Source organism: Leiobunum rupestre, chromosome 11, assembly GCF_980474605.1.
Source record: "Leiobunum rupestre chromosome 11, qqLeiRupe1.1.hap1, whole genome shotgun sequence".
NCBI lineage: Eukaryota > Metazoa > Arthropoda > Arachnida > Opiliones > Sclerosomatidae > Leiobunum > Leiobunum rupestre.
This window is the reverse complement of record NC_143394.1, coordinates 25,488,271-25,510,752: the sequence shown is the minus strand read 5'-3', so window position 1 is coordinate 25,510,752 and position 22,482 is coordinate 25,488,271. Positions and strand designations below refer to the sequence as shown.

The 22,482-nt window shown below is 35.6% G+C and overlaps 1 protein-coding gene and 2 long non-coding RNA genes across 4 annotated transcripts; all 3 read right to left on the bottom strand.

Moving 5' to 3' along the window:
• Positions 1-610: 610 nt before the first annotated feature.
• LOC149922041 (uncharacterized) lies at positions 611-1,281 on the bottom strand. Its single transcript, XR_016477473.1, has 3 exons — positions 1,189-1,281; positions 827-1,129; positions 611-763 (listed from the first exon to the last, which is right to left on the bottom strand). It is a non-coding gene; the product is annotated as an uncharacterized LOC149922041 (long non-coding RNA).
• Positions 1,282-3,723: 2,442 nt separating this feature from the next.
• On the bottom strand, positions 3,724-5,399 carry LOC149922040 (uncharacterized). Of its 2 annotated transcripts, XR_016477298.1 has the most exons (4): positions 5,053-5,399; positions 4,769-4,924; positions 4,557-4,706; positions 3,724-4,465 (listed from the first exon to the last, which is right to left on the bottom strand). It is a non-coding gene; the product is annotated as an uncharacterized LOC149922040 (long non-coding RNA). The 2 variants fall into 2 exon arrangements; XR_016477297.1 differs by having other exon boundaries at positions 3,724-4,706.
• A 14,268-nt stretch (positions 5,400-19,667) lies between these two features.
• Positions 19,668-20,877, bottom strand: LOC149922039 (uncharacterized). The gene is made up of 2 exons (XM_090162228.1): positions 20,202-20,877; positions 19,668-20,140 (listed from the first exon to the last, which is right to left on the bottom strand). The coding sequence occupies exons 1-2, from the start codon at positions 20,875-20,877 to the stop codon at positions 19,668-19,670; spliced, it is 1,149 nt and encodes a 382-aa protein (XP_090018354.1).
• Positions 20,878-22,482: the final 1,605 nt, after the last annotated feature.

Sequence of the window (22,482 nt, the reverse complement as noted above, 5' to 3'; positions counted from 1 at the left end):
TATATGCTAAACCTAAAGGATAAAAATAAAACCCTAAGGTTGTATAAACAACCTCTTCGATGACTAAAAACTCATTAAAGTTCTACAAAGAACCCGGGAGTTCTATGAAAAACCCTTAAAACACCCTTTTTTCTAAGAGTGTAATATTAAGAGCAGCAGTTTTCTTAGAGAGACAATTAGAAATAGCTGCCTCCGAAAGCAGAGCACCCAATAGGACGAAGTCAGCGTGGTCGATAGCCAAAATTCTGGGGCTTCCTCGTCAAATAAAGACTTGAAGAAATCTATATCATGGCCATCGGAATTGGCGAACAAAAGTTCGCACTTCTTCGGATTAAGTTAAAGGCCAACTTCCACTGACAGACCTTTAATACGAGTGAAATCATACAAAACAGTTTGAGGGTCACCCTCCAAAGAGGCGTCATCGAAAAACCAAACATTAAGTTCGGAAGTCATACGAGCGGCTATTCCCTGAACCACAAGGCAAAAAGGAGCTGGACCCAAAGGGTCGCCTTGTTGCGCTCCACGTTCCGAGGCAATGAGATTTTCACCAAAAACCATATGCGATGACGACTTGTAAGATTGCCGGAGAAAAGGGTTAAGCACAGGAATTTCTTTGTACAAGCATTCAAGAAAACGATCCCTTCGAACCATATTGAAAGCATTCATAAAGTCTATCTTCAAAAGCACTTTAGTACCTTGATGAGGGTGGTTAACGTAACGTCTAGCAGCGTGAGTCAGTCCCACCACGAGTTCCAAAACCCATCTGGAATGGACGAATGAATGGACCAACGGTAGACAAGATAATTATACATCCTAATTTTGCTACCAAGTGACGAACTGCACCAGAAACATCACCATCAGCGATCTTGGCCTCCACGATACTGCCTATATTACAAGTCGTTTTCTTCGTTTTGGAAATACTTGAAGCAGGAGAAACGGAAGGGAGGTTGAGACCATCGTGAAAGTCTTTATACGCGTGGCCAGCGAGACTGATTTACCGTCAACTTCCGATGGGACTTGTAAACATGCGGCAGAGAAGCAAAAAAACTTGTCCCAGAAGCGATGGAATTTTCATAATCAACTTTGGTTATGACACTGGAAAGTGCAGTGGCAGCCGAGTTCCTAGAACCTTTTGGTATTCGAATGATAGGATGATTTGATTTCAAATTGGCTAGAAGATTCACTTACGTAACTTGACCATCATTGGTAGAGGAGACGGTTTCAGGTTGAACTTCGATAGGTCTGACACAAGAAGAGGACCTTTTATAATGAATGTTGATGTTTTTTAATAATTTTCCACACTGGAGGCAGGTGGTGTGAGTAGATTGCGATGGCATATGAATAATTAAGAGATCCAACAAAACAAACTTAAGTGAAGACCTAATAAAATTAGAGAAAGAAACCCAAAAATATATAAGCCTAACTTTTAGAAATCGATAAATATAAACAAATTTGAAAAAGAGCGCGAGAAAAAAATAACGCAACTGCGCGTGGGAGTTGCTACAATTAATTAAATAGTACCGTTATTCCGTAATTGGAGGTTTCCGTCGTTTCCTATGACCCGTGAATGAGTGCATATCATTGCTATCTTTTCCCGTATCAAACAAGTTTATTTTGACTTTCCCAGCTTGTAAATTTTTAAAGTCACGTTTTCCAGTGAAAAATAGGTATTTTCCCATCGAATCAAAGGTATTCAGATGATGCTCTACTAATTATCTTTTGAAAAAATTGATCTAGCAGCTATTGGTTAAACAAAGTTTTTCTGAAAGTGTGAAAATAGGGTCAATGGAGGTAAGTGTGATCAGGGGGTAAGTGTGATCACCCCTTATTATTTCCCCAAATATTATTAAAACGAAATATTTGATGAATAGATATTGAAATATACTTTATTATACACATTTTGTTTATTTTCAATATTAATTTAAATTAAATTTAGTTTTTTTAAATTTTAGTTGAAAAAATGTTATACTCTACTCCTCGTGTTTAGAGATTTTATGCCCAAAAGAAAAGTTCTGTAATTTTTTTTCTAACTGACAAACCGGTTACCGGTTTTACATTTTGGTATTTTGTAGTCTGCTTAACCTTTTACCTGATAGGAAAATTTTGTGTTTTTGCTAATATTTTGGGGTTTTCAGAATTTAATCTGAAAAAGTCTTTCAAAATTTGCAGTGCGGGGTAAGTGTGACCACACGAAGATATTATTTTACAGCTACGAAAAAAATTAAGTTTTATTGGGACACCATATTTATCCGCTGTATGCAATTTCATTGCGATTGATCAAGAATTTCACAAGATCACAATTAACTAACCTCCCTATCACATTTGCCCCGCATTTTGGGGGTAACTGTGACCACACGAAGATATTATTTTAGATCTACGACAAAAATATAGCTTTATTGGGACACCATTTTTAACCTCTGTATGCAAATTCATAGCGATTGGTCAAGGATTTCAAGTGATCACAATTACCCCACCCCCCAATCACACTTGCCCCGCATTTTGGGGGTAAGTGTGATCAGTAACAGAGTTAAATTAAATAATTAAAATTTGTATAACTATTTAATTGATATTATATTTGATTGCGTGGTTGTGTAGGATAAAGTAGCCGTATTAATGGTACCAATTCTTAAGAGAGTGCTATTTTTAGTTTAAGAGTAATTTCAAGTAAACTCCCAAAAAAAAATATTTTGATCACACTTACCTCCATTGACCCTATTTTGAAAAAACCAATCAATGTTTAATTTAAAAATTCTACCTTTAGTAGATTTTGTAAAAAATAACTTGTCTGAACAAAAACAAACACCCTGTATATTGAACCGTTTCTAATCTATAATTAAATTTTTACCTGTACACCCAATTGTCAATTGCGTATAATGCTATTATTCGTTCATAATTAACATGGCCGTGCTTAGAGGTCTCCCGGCCCTGGTGAAACTGTGTGTAGCGCCCCTCCGGTATATACATCCCTACGGTAAAAACTTAGGGGCTTTTGGCAACTGCCCAGCTCACCCCCGTTAAGCACATTCCCTACTGGTTATAGCGGTATTCCCCCGAGCTCTTCGGTATTCGCTAGCGAAACGGGTATAGGCGGCGCCACAGTCGCTACCCCTGCAGCTTGGTTTGTCTGCGTACTTTGTTGATCAAAACAAACGATTAATATGGCGGATTGTAGGCGCAGAGGTGGCATAAATTGCGAAGTACCTTTCTGTAGTAATACTGCCCTTAAAAATATTACAATTCGAGTAAATGGTGAGAAAAGAACGTTGGAGTTATCGTTTCACAATTTTCCGAAATGCAAAAATCTTTTTAATGTGTGGTTAACTAATATAAAATCAGGGAAGATGCCTAGTTAGTGGGCACAGATTTGCAGCGCCCATTTTAAAGATAAAGACTTTTTAGAAAGAGATGGTGAGACACAAATTTTACTTGTTATTACTGATTTTAAAGTTAATATTATTAAATATATATGATAATAACTGTCATTTAGATGAAGATAATTCAAGAGACGCATGAAATGCAGTGCCATTCCAAGCAATAATTTACCATGTAGACTTATTACAAATCCAATGTAACTAAATGAAAAGAGAGGACCCTACGTTTTGTGAATCGTTTTAAAGGTGATCTGTTTTATTATATACTGCAAAATAAGGAAATGCTAATGAATTAAATTAATTTTAAGTCAAGCCGTTCGATTGTCATTATCGCTGGAAAATATTACATTGAGGCCCACAAAATTATGCGTTAAAAGGGCATATTTTTCTATTTTGTATTGGACCCCAATTTTCCTATCTTTGCCACCCTGATGGTTCGGTATGAGTTTTCGAGTTGATTAATAACATTTCGAGCTATTGCCGCAGATCCCAATATGATTAAAAATAATACTGTAAATTCAAATGGTTTTTATTTTTAATACTTTTTTGCGTATCTTAACATTTTATTAACTTCTATTGTAATTTCTAATTAAGTGGTTTCTTCAATGAATTTAATTGCTTTTAACTTTGAATTAATTCTATAATACATTTGTTTTTGCCATTTTAGTTAACATGGCTTTGAGTAGAAAATTCATAACATAAATAGTTCAGTTCATTTGTTATCTACAAATACTAATTGGCCAAAATTTAAAATAGGAACTAATTTAACATATTAAAAATATAACTTTCCTTGACTAGAAGTGTAAATTTAATTATAACTTTTCTTTAACTAAAATCTAAAATAAAAATTATATATTTGGACAACGTTTTCTTCAAATATTGTCAGTCTCTCTTAATATCAATTAAAAATAGCCCTTGAGAGAATAGACAAAAAAATGAAAAGGCCTAGCTGAATTTTTCCATAGTAGCCTCTACAGTCGTTATCCAGTAGATTCCTTCCTTTCCAACTTAGTTATTTTGTGCCACTGCATCTTCAATTGATATTATCTTTGCTACAAATGGACTCTCCACAAATATTTCATCCCGACTAAAAGCTAGAAATAAATTTTTGAGACTAACTAAGTGACCAAATAAGAGTACATAAACCTTTTTGAGCCAGGCAAATTTAACCCTCGCAACTCTAACCATTTTATTACCGTACAATACCAAAGGCACAGTTAGTTCTTTTCCTTCATTTTACCCCACTTCTAAAGTCAGAAAGTTGGGATAGCTCTCAGTATCTTTATATATAAAATAGACCAGCAATTTACTGCATGTTTGCAAAAGCCTGAATTTCTAGAATAATAAATAAAACAGGTTACATTAAAGAATTGGGTTTTAATAAAAAATATATTTACCCACTATTGCATGAACAATGGACCTTTCAATGCTGTGTTTTCCATCACCAACTTCAAATTTTAACTTTTGTTTTAAGCATCCGCACACCTTATTCTATGGATCAAGAGTAGACTACTCTCCAATATACTTAAAAATTTCAAGCATGGAGCGATTCACTAATATACCAAATAAAATTATTTAAAATACATTATACATTATACCAAATGCTGAAGCTACTAGTCTATGAAATTAGAACAATCTGGGCTTGTTCTAATGTGAAGATAATAATAAATTTCCTACATACCTTTAAAACTAGCTTTCAAACTGATCCCTTGTATGAATTCTCCAAGGCCTACTCATAGTGTTATTAAACTCGAATATTTATACTTATATTTACGAATTCAATACCTATTGACAGTTCAAAATTAATAAATAAATGTCGTATATACACCTTTGTTAATACAAAACATTAGAACACGCTTTAAAAAAAAAGCTAAAATCGTTAGTAAATTTCTGGTAAAATGTTTTAATTGATGTTATAAAACGCGCATTTTCGCATAACGCCATTACCCGTATCACCCAAATATAGTTCTAGGCAGTGTGACTAGGTGGCGCAGCTGTAGTTTTCGGTGGCGAATACCCTTTCCATTAAAACTTTCTGAGGTTTATGGTAATAGATAGTGTAGGGAGCTGTTGGCTCGCGTGGCTTGAAGCAATGTAACCTGGCTACCGGTAATTGGCTTCACAATTCACTAGTTGACTTAGGCCTGTGGGGTTCCATGGGTATTAATTTCGCTGATTATTATGATGACATCACCAAATTTGCTTGAGCAATAGCTCAAATGGTTTCTCATTGTGTTACATAACACTCTTATTTGAAGACATTTATTGTTTAATTTTATTTTATTACAATTAAACCAAATAATTTTCTTTCTGCAATACATTAATTTCATTTTTCATAAAATTAATAACTTATATATAACACTGAAAACCAAGTTACGAAACTTTTGGAGTGCTTGAGAATTTGCGGCGTTCTTTCATTAGAACATCGTAATTCATGTTTACATCATGAAATTTGTACGTTAAATAATTCATTTGCTTCATAACTTAATTATCAATACCATTTTTTAATAATTTTAATACTTTTATTTGAAAAGATTACAACATAAAGTACATGTATTTGAAGGTAAAAATTGTACTGAAAGTTCGTCGTTTGATTACCCGTACAGTGGTGTGAATAATAAACTGGTACAGAGTCTCCGCTGTATTTGAAATTTAATATACATAAGAGTCCCGGAAATGAAAATTCGCGGAGATTTTAATTTTTGAAAATTAACCAAAATTAACGGTTTCTAGTAGGCTAAATACGTCCTCTAGGTCGCGATCCTAGACGGCCCATCGTGATTAGCAAGAATGGTGTTAAGGTGGCGCTCCGCGCCCCAGCACGAGAGCGTAGTGAAAGTGTGGCGCCCCAACATAAAGTCTGGGGTTGCACAATAGACCACTGGTTGAAGTGCAGGAATGGGCATATATCTCACCCTTCTCTTCACTCAACAATAATAATAATATTAATAATATCCTAAAAGGTGTTAATTAATAACATAGAAGGTGGAATTTAGTGGACTAAAAGGTGTTAAGTCTTATTCTAAAACGTGTTAATTAATCACATTAAAGATGTAAATTTTGAAATTTGAGGTGTTAAGACTTATCCTCATAGGTGTTAATTAATCACATTAAAGATAAATTGTTAAAAAGGGCCGCAATTATATATGCTTAGATAAAATTATTAAAGAAAATGATAAAACTTCGTAAAATTTGCATATATATTTACCTAGTGTCTAACAAGTTTCGATCAGCTTTGCCGATCATCTTAGAGTGTTTATTAATCACATTTGAGGTGCTAAGTCTTATCCTCAAAGGTGTTAATTAATCACATGAAAGATGTAAATTTTTAAATTTGAGGTGTTAAGTATTAAAAGTATAATTATACTCCTTAAAAGCTCCTTTTTCACACTCTTTTAGTGTTTCAAAATTCATAGTAAAGGTTGTTACGCTACTATAAAATATGTTTGTGTCCTCAAAAAGGTGTCCGATCTGTGACAAATAAAATGGTTTCTAATGGTGTTATCAAACACCCTTTTTTAAGAGTGTACGGGCCTATGAAGAAATGTACTATGCAGGGTGTTTCTGGGAAGTCTGGCACTAATTTACAGGCATTTCGGGTAACAAGGAGTTAAAAATGTCCGAAGAAACGTTTTCCTAAATTGAACCGTACCCGAGTATTTGGCCGTCAAAAATCAGCCTCCAAAACGTCGAAAAACGCGCAAATGTGCAGTTTCTATTATTCGTTGGACCCAATTGGTTCTTTTTACTAAGCATTTGGTTTTATTATCGAAAAAAGTAAGAAAACGACCACTAGTAACAAAAGTTCGTAATTGAAAGGAGTATTCTATGTGTAGAAATTAACAATAACGAAGTGTTTCATAGTGAGCACGTCAATTGAAAGAAAGTTACTTATATAATTTCGTTTTTTTTCCAATGCCATAAGTACAAATTTAACTGAATTACAAAAAATGTTCAAAATGATCATTGGGTGCACACGCAAATTATTCTTGAACCCGTTCGAAGATTCGAGGCTTGTTACGAATTCGCTTGACGTAATTAGACCCCTTATACGGTTAGGCACGGTTGCGTCATCTAGACCCAGTTCGGTAGCAAATATTTTCACAGCGATCAATAAAGCGTTGTCGTAGGTTGTCAATATTATTAAATATTAACCAAATTTACAAATCTTTAAGTTTAATATTTATATATAAAAATTTAAAATTTGGCACAAGTAGCATATTTAATCTGAGTAATCTTAAAACCACAACTAGATTTGAACATATTTTAGAAATTCCTAATTGTCGTACAACTAAAAAAAATACCTCGATTTTTTATTCCGGGGTTAAATTATACAATGAAATTTATAAGTCATTTACAAATCTGATATCTATACAATCAGTGAAAAAAACCATAAAAAACTACGTTTTAAATTTTGACTAGTTTAATTGTTTAATTTTATTGCATATTTTTTTAATTTTGTTTGTTTTGTTTTTTTTTGCAAATGTTTAAACTATTTACTCCTATCTAAAAAAGAGGGCTATAAGTCGCAAGATGACTTGGCCCTCGAATTTGTACAAAAATGTCTAAAGATAATAAAATAATTTGAATTGAATTCAATTGAATTGATGTTGCGGACTTAAGTCTTGTGTACCAACTTTTGAACTAAAAGTTGGATATGGGTAGAAATTCGTGTTTTTGAGTAACAAGGAGTAAAAACGTCTTATGAGATAGGTGAATAAAACTTTCTACTAGCAAAAGCTTACTACTCGTTCGCATATAGAAGTAAGCTATCGTTACGATTTAAAATAATGACAAGGTGATTTAGATTACCAAATTTAAGAGACAGAGTAATTTTTTTTCTTTTTTTAAGGTTTCTCAGAGGTTACATGTACTGTTACCTAACAACATAACATTGATCATTGTATTTACAAAGGTTGTTTGAAATGGTCCCCACTGGGGTATAGGCAAGCTTGGACGCGTCTTCGGAAAGATTCTCGAACACGACGAAAGATTTCTTGCGTGTTTTGGATTGTATCGCAAGCGTCAAAGATGCGTTGACGTAGGTCTTCAACGTCTAGAACTTCATTTTTGTATACCAAGTCCTTGATATGGCCCCAAAGATAGAGATCACATGGGTTCAAATTAGGAGATCTGGTTGGCCATGCAACAGTTCTACCTCGACCTATCCACTTCTGAGGAAACTCGGCATCTAGATGAGCTCTAACCCGAAGGTTAAAATTAGGGGGTACTCGATCGTGAATAAACCCCATTCGTTGTTTTACAGCTAGCGGTACGTCTTCAAGTAGCTCTGGTAAAGTGTCTTGTAGAAAGGTTAAGTACGACTTACCAAGTAGTCTTGGTGGTAGAAAATAAGGTCCAATGAAATGGTCGCCAACAATGCAGACGTTGAGACTAAACTGCACTTGATGTGATCTAACGGTAATCGCGTGCAAATTTACTTGCTGCCACTCATGACGATTATATAAATTAAAGATTCAGTCACTGGAAAATTTAGCCTCATCAGAAACTAAGACGTCGTTAGTCTGCTCCGGAAACAATTTTCTAAATTTGACTCGTCTGGGATAATTGGCCTCATTTAAAGATCTAACCTTTTGTAAATGGAATGTTTGGTAGTGGTGTCCTCAAAGCATACGGCAGAAAAGTACATGGTCGACTCGTAATTCACGTCCAACTTGCCTCGTACTTGTCATAGGATCATTCTCGAAGTACTTGTTCCTCCACGTCTTCGGGAACGTCTCCTTTTGCAGTAGCAAATCCTTTGAGTTGTATTTTTCCAGGTTTCTCTTAAGCGTCTGTCAACCACAGTGAACGTTTGTCGATTTGGAAGCTGTCTTTGAGGAAAGTGCTCCTTTTACAAGCGCCGCCCTTCCACCGCATTTCCCTGATCGAATCCATACATAAGATGCATATCGGCATATTCTGCATTCGTAAAGTACGCCATAGCATAGCAGGTTTAAGATACGAAATGTGTTGTAGACTAACCTGTAGACTAAAAACATTTTTTTGTGGGTAACTATTTAAAGAGACCATAAATTACACAAGCTTTTGGGGGAAAAACACTGAGATGAGCTAGGTATGTTCCATTACGCCACACAAGGTAATAAATTTGTACTAACTTATGGCATTAGAAGAATAAAAAACGAAATTCAATCATTTCCTTTTTTAATAGGCTTAGGGCCCGTTCCAGAGACGAAAAATTCTCGTTAACTAACGAAAAAGGGGGCGTGTCTTGTTAATTAACGAAACTTTTTCAAAAACGCGTTCCAGAGACATTTGAACGAGACAAAAAGTTTTGTTTTTCAACGAGAGCTAGACGAGAGCCACGGCCCCCTGCACGCGCTCACGCTGCTCGCGACGATAGCGGCCCCGGCGATCGACTGAAAATTGCGAAAGTGAAATTAGTTAACTTTTTTCCTACATCGACCTTTGGCGCTGACGTAACAACTAAGAAATGGCTGGAGTATATGGCGAAAACGTTCCAATTTTTAGAGTTTCATTAATTATTACTAATTGTGTAATTTTAGGGTTATAATTTCTTTCCGTAATCTTTAAATTACTTATTAATAAATAAGTAAAATACGTTTGGATATTTTTTAAATCAAAATACGCGCCGAGAAAACCAGACAAAGAAGACGCTGTCGACGTTAATAATGTAAACAAAAGAACTAGTCATGTGTCCGCTTATCAGCTGTTGTTTTTCGATTTTATTCTTACAGTTTTTTGATAGTAAGTTGTTTTAATATTTACAAAGTTAACTTCAATTTAAGTAAATAAGTAGTAAATGTAATGCAGATTATAAAACTAGAATATTATTTTTACAGTTAACAAAGTCAGACAATGTTGAAGATTGCTGAAAATCTATGTATGAGACGTGTAAGCACTCTAAATCACAGACTCACTAGTCTCACTCACAGTTCACAATATGGTTTAGGTCTAAATGTAGAGATTCCCATTTTTTTTACCATAATTTAAGTTAAAATTGGTTTTTGTTAATTGCTTTTAAGAATCTCGATAACTTAGTAGTCCCACGCTCACATTAAAGTAATCAGCTTTTTTCAAGTAAAATTCATCAAGATTCAATTAAAATTACTGGATGATGTAGGAACATGCTGGATGATGTAGGAACATGCTGGATGATGTAGGAACATGCTGGATGATGTAGGAACATGCTGGATGATGTAGGAACATGCTGGATGATGTAGGAACATGCTGGATGATGTAGGAACATGCTGGATGATGTAGGAATATGCTGGATGATGTAGGAATATGCTGGATGAGGTTGAAATATGCTGGATGATGTGGATAAACATTCTTTTCGTTTCTGATGGTAGTTATATTCGAATTTGAGACCTAATCGTATATTGGCTCATATGTAATGCCACCAATTAAGTAATAGGTAGTGACGTACATCTGGTTCCAAATCCTACGATTACGCATTAGCCTCACAACAGACTATCATTAACTGAAGTTCCTTAAAATGCAAACCACAAACCAATCTTCCATGTGAAGTGTATGCTTCGTTGACTACAAAATCATTCCTAGAGATGCTCTTAATCCACAGTTTGCATAAATTTTCATCAGCGGGTAACTGATGAAATGACACTTTGGTCTTCTTAAAAGTAGATGAACACAATGGAACAGAACAATGCTGGTATTTTTTAAATGGGTAATTTGGAGGGGCAGGTCACTTCCTTGATTAACGACGCACCTCTCAAAAGATTAAATCGTTATTATTTTAATTAAATTCAATTTAATCACGATTATGTTGATTAAATCATGTTTAATTAATTAATATAATCTTTAAATCTATTTAATCATGATTAAATGATTAAATCTGATATAAATGATTAAATCTGATATAAATGATTAAATCTGATATAAATGATTAAATCTGATATAAATGATTAAATCTGATATAAATGATTAAATCTGATTGAAACAATTAAATCTGATTGAAACGATTAAATCGTGATTAGTATGATTAAATCGCGATTAGAAATTAGAACGAGAATCAGAATGATTATATTGGTGATTGGAATGATTATAATTGTGCGTGATTTTATCGAGCTTATTAGAATAATTTACTAAGTGATTAGAATTATTATTTCGTATTTACCGCGCTCGATAAAATCTCGATTCGACCGATTATATTGATTAAATCGTGATTAAAATGTTTAAATCATGATTAAGTTTAAATCGTGATTAAAATGTTTAAATCATGATTAAGTTTAAATCGTGATTAAAATGGTTAAATCTAATTAAAATGTTTAAATCTGATTAAAATGATTGAATCCTGATTAAAAAGATTAGATCCTGATTAGAATGATTAAATCTCGTTTAAAGCGTGGTTAGATTTTCTAATCTTGATTAATTTTTGTTGAAGAAATAAAAAACAATGAAGATATTTTGTAACAAAGTCATTCAACAGTACTAGTCCGTTCTTACTAGTCAGTTTTCTGTTGTACTACCATCGTTTCATTAATTGCTATGTATATATATATTTTAACCAAGTCGAAAATAAACCGTTCATAACTTGTAGCTGATGTCACTGGATTTATTTCGGTATCTGCGCTCTGCTCCGTGTTGCTGTTGAAAACTTCAACAATTTTTTTAATTTTAATTACGCTGATTTAATCACGATTACCTTGATTTAATAATTTTACTATGATTAAGACGCACCCAAAATGGAAGTGACCTGCCCCTCCCGGTAATTTTCACTTATTAAAAAAACAGGATGTAACGCAGCCAGGGTAATGGCATTTGAGCAAATATTAATGTTTTATCTTATGCAAATTATAAAGAACAAAGTTTGGTGAATATGACAAAAATTATGAGCAGTTATCATAATTGAGCGGAGCGAGCGAGCGTAGCTCTCACTGTGGAAACTGGCAGAAAAAGTGGCTGTCCGGTCCTAGAGAAGCTATTGGATGAAACGAAAAGGGGCGTTTCGGAAAACGACTCGAGAGGGAAAAACGGGTGATTGTTCCGCGCTTTAAAAAAAATTGGTATTCTCTCACTGCGATGAATTGGGGGGAAAAAAGTGGGGTTTCGGAAAACGAGTCGAAAGGGAAAGAGTGGTTAATCGGTCGTGTTGGGGGGAAAAACGACTCCAGAAGAGCCGGCGCCAGAAAATTGCTGTCTGACGGAGCCACGAGAGGGGAAACAAGTGGGCCCGGCAGTCCCAAATAATAGTTTTACACGAGCCAAGCTTTACGAACACACGAATAGTAGTATAACCGGTAACGGAAACATGAACAAATAAAATAAACGGTCGAGAAAAACCGCTCGAAATATTTTTGTGGGTAATATGGGAACCGCTCGAAATATGTTTGTGGGAAATATAGGGGTGACAATTTCAAAAATTACCCAGAGTGGTTGGGCTAAAGGGTTAAAAAACCAACAGAAGCGATTTCACCACGTTTAGAGATGCACTTACGAAAACCCATGCCGCCCCCTCCCCTCCCTTCACACCTAGGGGCTCAGGGAAGGTGATAGCATAGTTCCCAAATTCCACAGAATGGCTGGGCTCCGAAGAGTCGCCAACAATAGATAGGAGCGCTCGGTGGGAGAGTCGCCATATTTCACCCTCCCCCACCCGAATGGAAGCGAGAGGCAAGCGCTGTTGCGGAAACCGTGTGCGAACGAAAACGCCAAAACGCCAGAGACGGAAACGCCAGAAGATCGCCGAATCCCGATTGCCCGACTTGCTTGGTTATTGGTTGTCGAACGCGCGTGAATTTTAGGGACGAAAATCTGGTATAACTATAGGAGAATATGGCTAGCTTTCTACGGCCTTTCCCTCTCTGGTTTAAAACGCGAGCGTAGGAGGATTCTACCGTGGCGTAAGAGAACGACGTTATTGCGGACGGTAATAATCCTACTGTGGCGTACTGGCGTTAGAAAACGGCGTGTTTGCGAACGGCGGCGGCGGGGACCGTAGCGGCTACGGGAGTTTTACTCTATCCTATACTAGGCTCGTGTAAAACTAAAAAGACTCAACAGCTGACAATGACCGAAAAACACAAAACGTTTAAATGAGTTTTGAAATTTATATTTTTATTGACCGAAAAACATAAAACGTTTAAATTAATTTTTAAATTTATATTTTTATTGACCGAAAAAAACAAAACGTTTAAATGAGTTTTGAAATTTATATTTTTATTTAAAAAAAACAACACGTTTAAAAATTTATTTTGAAATTTTACGTAAAAGAACATTTAAACAATGGGCCACGTCGACGTCGACCTCAGATTCCACACCGGTAAGTCGTTCCCCGCATCTTATAACTGTTTCTCCACTCATTAATGCAAACGAATTGAAATAAAGAGTAATCTTTAAAAACTAAATTATTTATCTCGCTTTCCTTTCTCTACTTGAGTTTAATTAATCTAAGCCTAATTAACCACCGGATTTGCATCTCGCTCCGCTCAAGTATTTGTTGAAAATTCCGTTTTCGGTTTTTGCAACGTCCTAGTTATAGTCTTAAATAACTACAAAATACAGTTTTTAACAACTTGAAAACTCATTGCCAATACAAAACTTAAACCATTTATGGTTAGGCTTAGCAATAAAATGTTACCACTCAAAATATTGAAATATTTATTAAAATTTTTTTTTGAAATGAAAACTTACATACTTAAAAAGTGTAATTACTAATTGTTTGTTACAAACTTCTCCAAATTCAATAAAACAGTTGGAAAAAAACTTCACTAATGCAAATTCATCGCCATTGAAACGTATGTTAAACTTCCCGCCTCTTTGATAGATTCCGGTTGTTACACCCGCGTTCCAAGCGACGGAAAATCGCTGTCGCGAAAATACATGGGGAGGAAATTCTTTGCCGGGGCCGCTATCGTCGCGAGCAGCGTGAGCGCGTGCAGGGGGCCGTGCGAGAGCTCCGGAGCTCTCGTTAACGCGTTCGGAGGCGAAAATAGTGAAAAAATGGCGGCGGAGTTTCTTCGAGCTAACATGATAAAACAAGGTGTAAACAATATCGAAACAGTTGTCCCGCTGAAAATAATGTATCGCGAGTGACCCAATACTATGAATTGAATATAAAAAAAGTATTTTTGGCACTACCAATCAAACATTTACCTGAAACCGCGTTTATTGAGCTACAAATGGGAATGGCCAAGGCCCGAATTGAAGACGCCCCATAGATTTTGCTACGCAGGTACAAATTCCTTTACCACTTATCATATACCGTATTTGTTTTGGAAAGACGGCGAATTATTATTGACACAGAATTGTTAAGTAGAGTGTTTGTCGAATCATATAAATATCAACAGTTAAATTATTTTTGTATTACCCGTAGTTTTTTATTACATTGGTCTCCTTGTAATAAAAACAATTTACAATTTCTAACCAACACGTATTTATTTATTGAAGTAGCTTTGGTATTTTTAAATGTAGTGGTCATTAAAAGACCAATTAATTCCTTTCCTGTCTCCTAATGATAAGTAATCATCCAAAAAATACTTCAGAACATCGAAAGGTTTGTTAAAAAAATCAAATCTACCGCCAAACCGAGTATGAGTGAAATGTAGAGTGTAGATGGAGCCGTGTGTACCTGTCATATGAGATAAATAAAAAACAGTGGGTAGTAGAAGGCGGTAAAATTTCCTGCTAAACCATTGTTATAACCAAAATGGCCGAGTACGTTGCTCTTTTGGCCCTTCGCGAAGCAAATGCGATAAATCAAGGTGTAAATAATGTTGAACCAGATGTACAGAGAGAAAGAATGTATCGTGAGAGACCCAATCCTATGGATTTAAGTAATGAAGAATTTTTGGCACATTACCGTTTACCTAAAACCAAAAATATATATAAAAGACATAAAGTGAACTTCTTCGGCCATTCGATACCTTTCACTGTATTAGCCATGTAAAATGAGAAGCTAGAGGAGGGGGGGTTATTTCCATCTTTTTAACTACCAATCGCAATAGAGCTAGATTACCTCATCGGAATAGTCGTTATACCTCACGCGTTGACGGAAAATAGTTCAGCGACACTAGCACCTCTAGAGGCGAAATTGTCAAAGTCGTCTGCAGTGTCTGCTTTTCCTTGACCAAAGGCCCAGTAATTTATATTACATCGTTTTCTAGGTTTGTTTTGAATTTGGATGCATAAAATTTTGTCGGTTTAATAATTCCTAATCATTTAATTCAATTTTGGATTGTTTTCTGTAGTTTTTAAAATGCCTCGAAAAAAAACAGAAGCCCAGTTGGCTCTTCTGGCTTTAAAGCCCAAAAATAAAAGTACTCAAATTAATTTCTACCTAAAAGAAAGTCGTGCTGTTGCTTTACAAACAATGATGGAAGTGCCAAAACCAATTACTTTAGAAATGTGCATTCAAACTGAAACTTTTAAAGTGAATACATTCTTCAGAACTGTTGGTGTTGGAAGTCAAGCTCCAGCTAGCAAAGACGTAGAAACCCAAAGTGAAAGCATTGGAAATGATATTTCTTCACAAACTGAAAAGCATGCGAATGTTTCAGAAACCCAAACTGAGATATTTGGTAATTATGTACCACCAGACAAATGGGATGAAATAAACAAGTTTATGATTGGTGGAACGTTGCAACGGAAACGAAAGCTTGCTGATAAACAACCGTATACAAGTGACGTCGTAAACACTTCACAAGGAGCAAAACCATGTATTCCTTTTTCCCAAATTGTAACAATGGAGGTGTGTGATGATAATCAACGTAACGAGTCTGTGGATGCAATTAGTCCAAAAAGATTTACAACTTTGAAAGATCGACAAGACCCAACATTATCACCAGGACCATTATCAGCTTTAGAGTTTTTTTCCATACTCGTAAAAGAAGTAAAAACATTTTATATAAATCTCCAAACTAGATTATTTTATTAATTCTCGTAACTTTTTTCTTATCATAATTGGTTAGCTGACTGTTGTCTTACACGAATGACAAATTTCAATGGTGAAGAAGAACAAGTTGTAGTTACAAGGCCAAATGGATTGATAGCAGTTTCAAGTTATTATGATTCTCCAATCAAATTAATATTTTCCTCAAATGGGAAAGTTTATATTTCAATCTTGTTCAAAACCATCACCGAGTATGACTACTTTGATTTCGAGAAAAAACTGTTACATTTAGATGTTGTTGAAATGGCTCTGAACGAGTTAGGTCTAGATCATGTGTTTTGTCCAGGATTATCAAAGGTACCAGTCAATCTAGACCAGTCAGTGTCTATTATAAAAAGCAACTACGGTATAAACTTTTCCACTATTTTTTACTATTTTGTTAACAGGACGTATTAGGAAAAATACAGGACACTAAAAAACTTCAGAAGTTTTTTTTCCCATTTGAACGTATTCAATCTAAAGAGTGTTTGGCTTGGTTCACTCCCCCATCTAATGCCTCTAAAGAAAAACTTTCGAATAGGATGTATCAATGTCCAGAATGTCGAGCTCTAAAATGGTAAGACTTTATTCAGTGGCAGCGCTTGGAATTTGATAGAGGTAGGCTTATACTTTTTATGAATTATGGGCCCCTCTATACAAATTGTTAAAACTCTAAAAATGGAACGGGCCCCTAAGTGAAATGAAAAGTAGGTTATAGCCTGAATATCCTACCCCTGGCGCCACTACTGACTTTAATGCAATTATAAAACCAAGGATAATAAATTGGAGCATTTTTTTATCACTGAAGGTATATTAAAGACCGAATTAAGAAGAAAAATGGAGAAACCCCAAGAAGAAAATGGAGGAGACAAGCTGTGGATTCTAAATGCCGAATCAGCGTTCTCACTCCCAAATCCAAGAACAAGCGAATCCTCCAAAACAAGCGCAATCGGTTCAGGCTAACCCAAAAAATTACACAGCTTGAAAATAAATTAAAAGAAACAAGTCTCGAGCTAAGTGAAAATCAGGACCAGAATCTAACAGAAAATGTAAATGAAATAAACTTAAAAGGACAGAAAGACTTGGAGATAATATTTAAGGAAGCAATGAAAACGAATAAACTTGTAGGATTGGCTTTGAAAAAGGTTTGGGAGTTGAACAGTAAGAGAGATCCAGATAATGACTTTCTCAAAGATAAAAAAAAATGCAACAAAGGCTCTAATGGAAATAGATGGAGTCCGCTAACCTACAGAATAGCGCTGGCTGTATTCTCCCGCTCTCCTGCTGCCTATGAGGCACTGGCCTCGTTTGATGTTTTAAAATTTCCTAGTGCCCATACTTTGCGTGATAAAATCCGTGGAATTCCGAGTAAAAGCGGTCTGGACTATGTTTATCTGCAAAAAGAGTCCGAAAGATTTGATAAGTTTTTAATAGACCATCCTGGATATTCTAACACTCCAAAAGAGGGAGCGCTTATTTTCGACGAAGTGAAGATAATTGGAAAAATGATGTGGAATTCAAAAAATGGGGAATTTATTGGATGTGCAGTGGATTCATCCAACTTCGCTTCTTTGGAAGATATTTTTAAATGCAAAACTGCTTCAGAATTGCTTGAAGCTGAGTACGTTCTGCAATTTTTATGGCGCTGTACTGCCGCAAAGTTTGACGTCATTGGTCCATATTTCATGTTTGCAAAGACAGTGTCACATGCTGCAATTTCAAGTTGCACAATGAAGGCCATGTTTGGTTTTCATAGTGTTGGCTTTGAAGTAGGAGTTCTAGTCTGTGATGGAGGTAGCAGCAACATGACATTTATGAGAAAAAGTCTTGGCATCACTCGAGTGCAAGAGCCATCTGTGAACGAGGATGGATCCCTTGATTTTCGTTTTAATACCAAATTTAGAAATCCATATTTGAAAGATGCGTGGGTCTATTGGCTGGTATGTCCAACCCATCAATTGAAAAATATGATAAATGCCTTATACAACTCACAAGATGATGGGACACGGGACTTCACAAAATGTGGTGTTCGTTTTGGATGGCAACAAATTAAGGACATGAAGACTCGGGAAAATCACAGAGTTGATTGTGATGAATTTGTTCAGGTAAAAGGCCTTTTACAATCCCACATTGATAGAGACTCCTGGTCAAAATTAAACATGACACCGGCTAGTATTATGCAACAAACACCAGTTCTGGGTGAGCTCTACAATTATGCCAATCCAATGTTTGAAGTGCGACCGGTTGATCGACCAAAGGTAATGGCCTGCTACGAATTCCTCAAAGCCTGCCACAATATCTTTGAAGAAGGATTACTGTCACATAAGGCTGTTCATGGTGTGGATGCGGATCCAGTGAAATCCATGTTAAATGGATTAAAGTTCTTTGAAGAGTGGGCCATAGAAAGAATTAATGAAGATAAAAATGTGTCTATGACTAATAACCCTAAATATTTAGCATGGCAAACCTGGGAGCTACTAAGAGTTTCGGTTTATGGTTTTGTAGATTATATTGAAGATTTTACAACTAGGCATTCTTCACGTTACATTTTCCCAGTTCGGATTAATGGATCAGCTGTCGAGACACTATTCAGTCAAATGAAATATGTAACTGCTGGAAAACTCACAAGTTTAAATTATCAGAGTGCTCGAAGAGCTCTCTTAATTAAAGGGTGCACTAAGACTTCACAAAATGCTGAAGCCTCGTACCGTAAAGTAGTATTGGATATTTGAAATAAATAAGAAAATTATTACTTTCCAAGAAATCAAATTTCAAGATTATTATTTTGCTCAATTAAATTTCTAAAAGAATTTTTGCTTAAAAATTGTTTTAAAATTTTATAAAAAATTGCTACTTCATGAAGTTTGAAAAATCACATTTATTTAGAAGCTTTTGGACCCAAGGTCCTTCCTTATTATTGACTAGCCGAGGAAGGACCTCGGTCCGAAAGCTTTTAAATGTGACTTTTTAAAATCCATGAAGTAGCAGTCTTTGGTAAAATTTCAAAACCATTTTGTAAAGCACCATGGAACAGAATTTTGAAATTAATATTTGTACTTCAGTTCATTAAGTATTACAATTCAAAGAGCAATTGTTACAATTAAAAATCTAATGAGGTTGAAATTGTTACAATTAAAAATAGTCTAAATGAGGTTGAAGACCAGTAACATTTCAAACAATTGTAATTTAAAAAATACCCTCAATTATAAATTTTTATATTTAATGACAATCATATTAGTTAATGGCTTATCACAAAATTCATATAAACAATATCATCTTAGATAATAAAATATTAGGAACATTTTAAAAATCACAGAATGCTTACTTAATATTGCTTCCAACAACATTCCAACTAATACTGTTTTATAGTTTAAAAATTAAAACTAATATTCAAAATCTTCCATAATTTTCTTTCGAATTTTTCTTCATTTTTTTGATACGGAAATTGTTGGAGTTCTGGAAATTGGAGACAACTGAAAGCGTGATGTTGATGTTTGAGTTTCAGGTGTTACAGGGGAGGTTTCAGCAAAAATTTCAGCAGTTTCATTTTTCTTCTTAGAGGGCTGTTTTTTCTCTGCTACCTTCCTTCTTTTTGGGGCCTTGCTTTTTAAAAATTTCACAGTTTTGTTACTTTTTTTAGGTTTCATTCCATACAGCATGCATCGTAATGTTTGGCCACCAACTCCTCTTTTCCCCCGTCTTTCATTTCTTCTCCTAGCAGCAGCTCTAACCAAATCCGCTATTTTAGCGTGCATTAATTTTCTTTCAAAAATTATGCGATACCTCTCCAATTCGTTTTCTTCAAATCCATATTTAAGGATAGAAGGTATATCCTTAACAGCTGCATGAAAAAGTCCTTTTAAGCACTTGGTATTTCTAACCAAATTGGTTGTTTCTTCTGCAATTAAAAAATATTTTAGAAATCAATTATTTGAGTTTAAAAGACAATGATAACTTACTTATGGCATTTGCAGCTTGTGGGCCAAACCTCCATTTGCGAAATCCATCCACAATGATCTTGCAAACGTAATTTACATATGGGATTAATTTACTGTCCGCAATAAATAATCCACCTTTGTTTATGGCGTCTAAAGCTGGTGGTATATTGTTTTTCCCAAGATCTTGGTTGCGAAGCGAAAGACTAATTGTGTACATTAAATGTGCTTCGTCCCTTTGTTTAGTGGTTAAAGGTTTTTTACCCTGTTTCAGCCTCTTTATAATTTGCATACCATTTTTGTTGATTGACCAAATTTCACCCATAGCTCCCCCAACTACTCTATTCATGGTGTATAAACGATCAGACTTTAGATGTCTAGTTTTACACCTTTGGATTTCAGATTGATTAATTACAAGATTGTATGGTCGTTCAAACTTTCTTGGGTTTTCAACCGCAGACGATTCTTCAATTGCATATTTCCAGTTCATACTCGCTTTGGCATCTAACACTTTGTCAGCAAACCAGTGAAGCACCTTGGAGAGTGCTGGTCGATGTATTGCTTCACATACTATAACTGGATCCAGTTCTTCATTACCAAACAAGTTACGCACCCATTGGTACCAGTCAAACACGAAAGAAGAATATCCACAGGGGTCATCTTCATATTTGGAAAACAGCAGATCATGCTGTGCACACATGTCTTGTAATAATTAATTCAAGCTTCCGTTGTTTTTCATATAGTCAATTGTTTGTTTCACGATCCCTGTTTTATCAGTTACGAAGTATTCGTCATTTTCATAATTTTCTAGTAGTACAGCTAGTTCTAATTGTCGTCCACTTATTTCTGGTTCACTCATATTAAATAACACTAAGTTTTCACATTCATTAAAAGCATGTGCGAATTAAAACATAACTCTAAGCCTTAGCTTGGGTATTCTGCAACCAAAAGGTTTTGAGAATAGGGGGAACTATAATACTCAAACCAACTCGCTCATGTACCTGGTGTAAAAATGCGCGAATTTAACACTCCGCCGCGGCGATTTACCAATCCCCCCTGTCAACCCCCAAGGGGGACCGCAACCCACATTTTCTGAGGGGGAAACTCATTTTTCACGTTGCGCGTAAGGGCCGAAGAAGTTCACTTTATGTCTTTTATATATATTTTTGCTAAAACGGTATTTATAAAGCTTTGGGAAATGCTAAGACCTGATTTGGATCACCAAACACAGAGAGGTCTTCCAATTGATTCTGCTACGCAGGTAAGAATTTCTTTATCATTAATTAATAATTAAACGAAGAGAAGAGAAAGACTGATCTTTTCGTTTTATATTTAAATATACATATATATAAAACGAAAAAAAGATCGATTTAACTGTAGTCTTTTCGTTTTAATGTATTTGAAAAGTCACTAATGGAGCAATTGTATAATGAAATTATCTTGTTACAGATCCTCATATGCTTGCATTTTTTTGCGACGGGGAGTATTCAGTGGGTCACGGCGAATGATTATCGACACAGAACAGTTAAATCTAGTGTGAGCCGCATCATTCGTCGTGTGACAGCGGCTATCAACAGTCGTATGCATCATTACATAAAATTTCCATCAACCCAGGAAGAGATCATCCGTACAAAGCTAGGCTTTATGGAGAAGGCAGGTCTTCCTGGGTGCCTAGGTAGCATAGACTGTACCCACATCCCCATCCAGAAACCGAGTACTCCCGATTCACATGTCTATCTGAATCGTAAAGGCCGGTACTCCATCAACGTCCAGTTGGTAAGCCATAACTTTGTATATTGAAATTGTGTAGTTAAAAATATGTTTCCCCATTTCTAATATTTGTACAATTCTTTAAAATTTATAACACATAGGTTTGCGATTCCACCACCAGAATCCTGGACGTTGTGGCGGACTGGCCTGGGAGTACTCACGATTCAATCATATGGGCGAATTGCGACCTCAGGACCCGTCTCCTCAATGGATACAGAGGTAACATGGCTCATTGGAGATAGTGGCTACCCTCTGGAACCTTGGCTGATGCGTCCCATTCTCCATCCGGGAACTCAGCCGCAGGAGAGATTCAACCGTCGCCTCAGAAGAGCCCGAAGTTGCATCGAAAGATGCAACGGTCTCTTCAAATCTCAATGGCGCGCGTTGAGTGACTACGGAGGGAATTTGTTGTATAAACCTCAAAAAGTTTGTAAATTTGTTCTCGCTTGCGCCATTTTGTACAACTTCTACCTTGATGAAGGTGTGGAAATGCCCGAGTCAATGGTAGAAGATGGACAAGATGATGCAAGTGTTG

Coding starts and splice junctions, on each gene's coding strand:
- LOC149922039 (XM_090162228.1), bottom strand. CDS start 20,877: ATGTGTGCACAGCATGATCTGCTGTTTTCCAAATATGAAGATGACCCC. Junction 20,141..20,201: donor ACAAGCTGCAAATGCCATAA/GTAAGTTATCAT, acceptor TTTTAATTGCAG/AAGAAACAACCAATTTGGTT.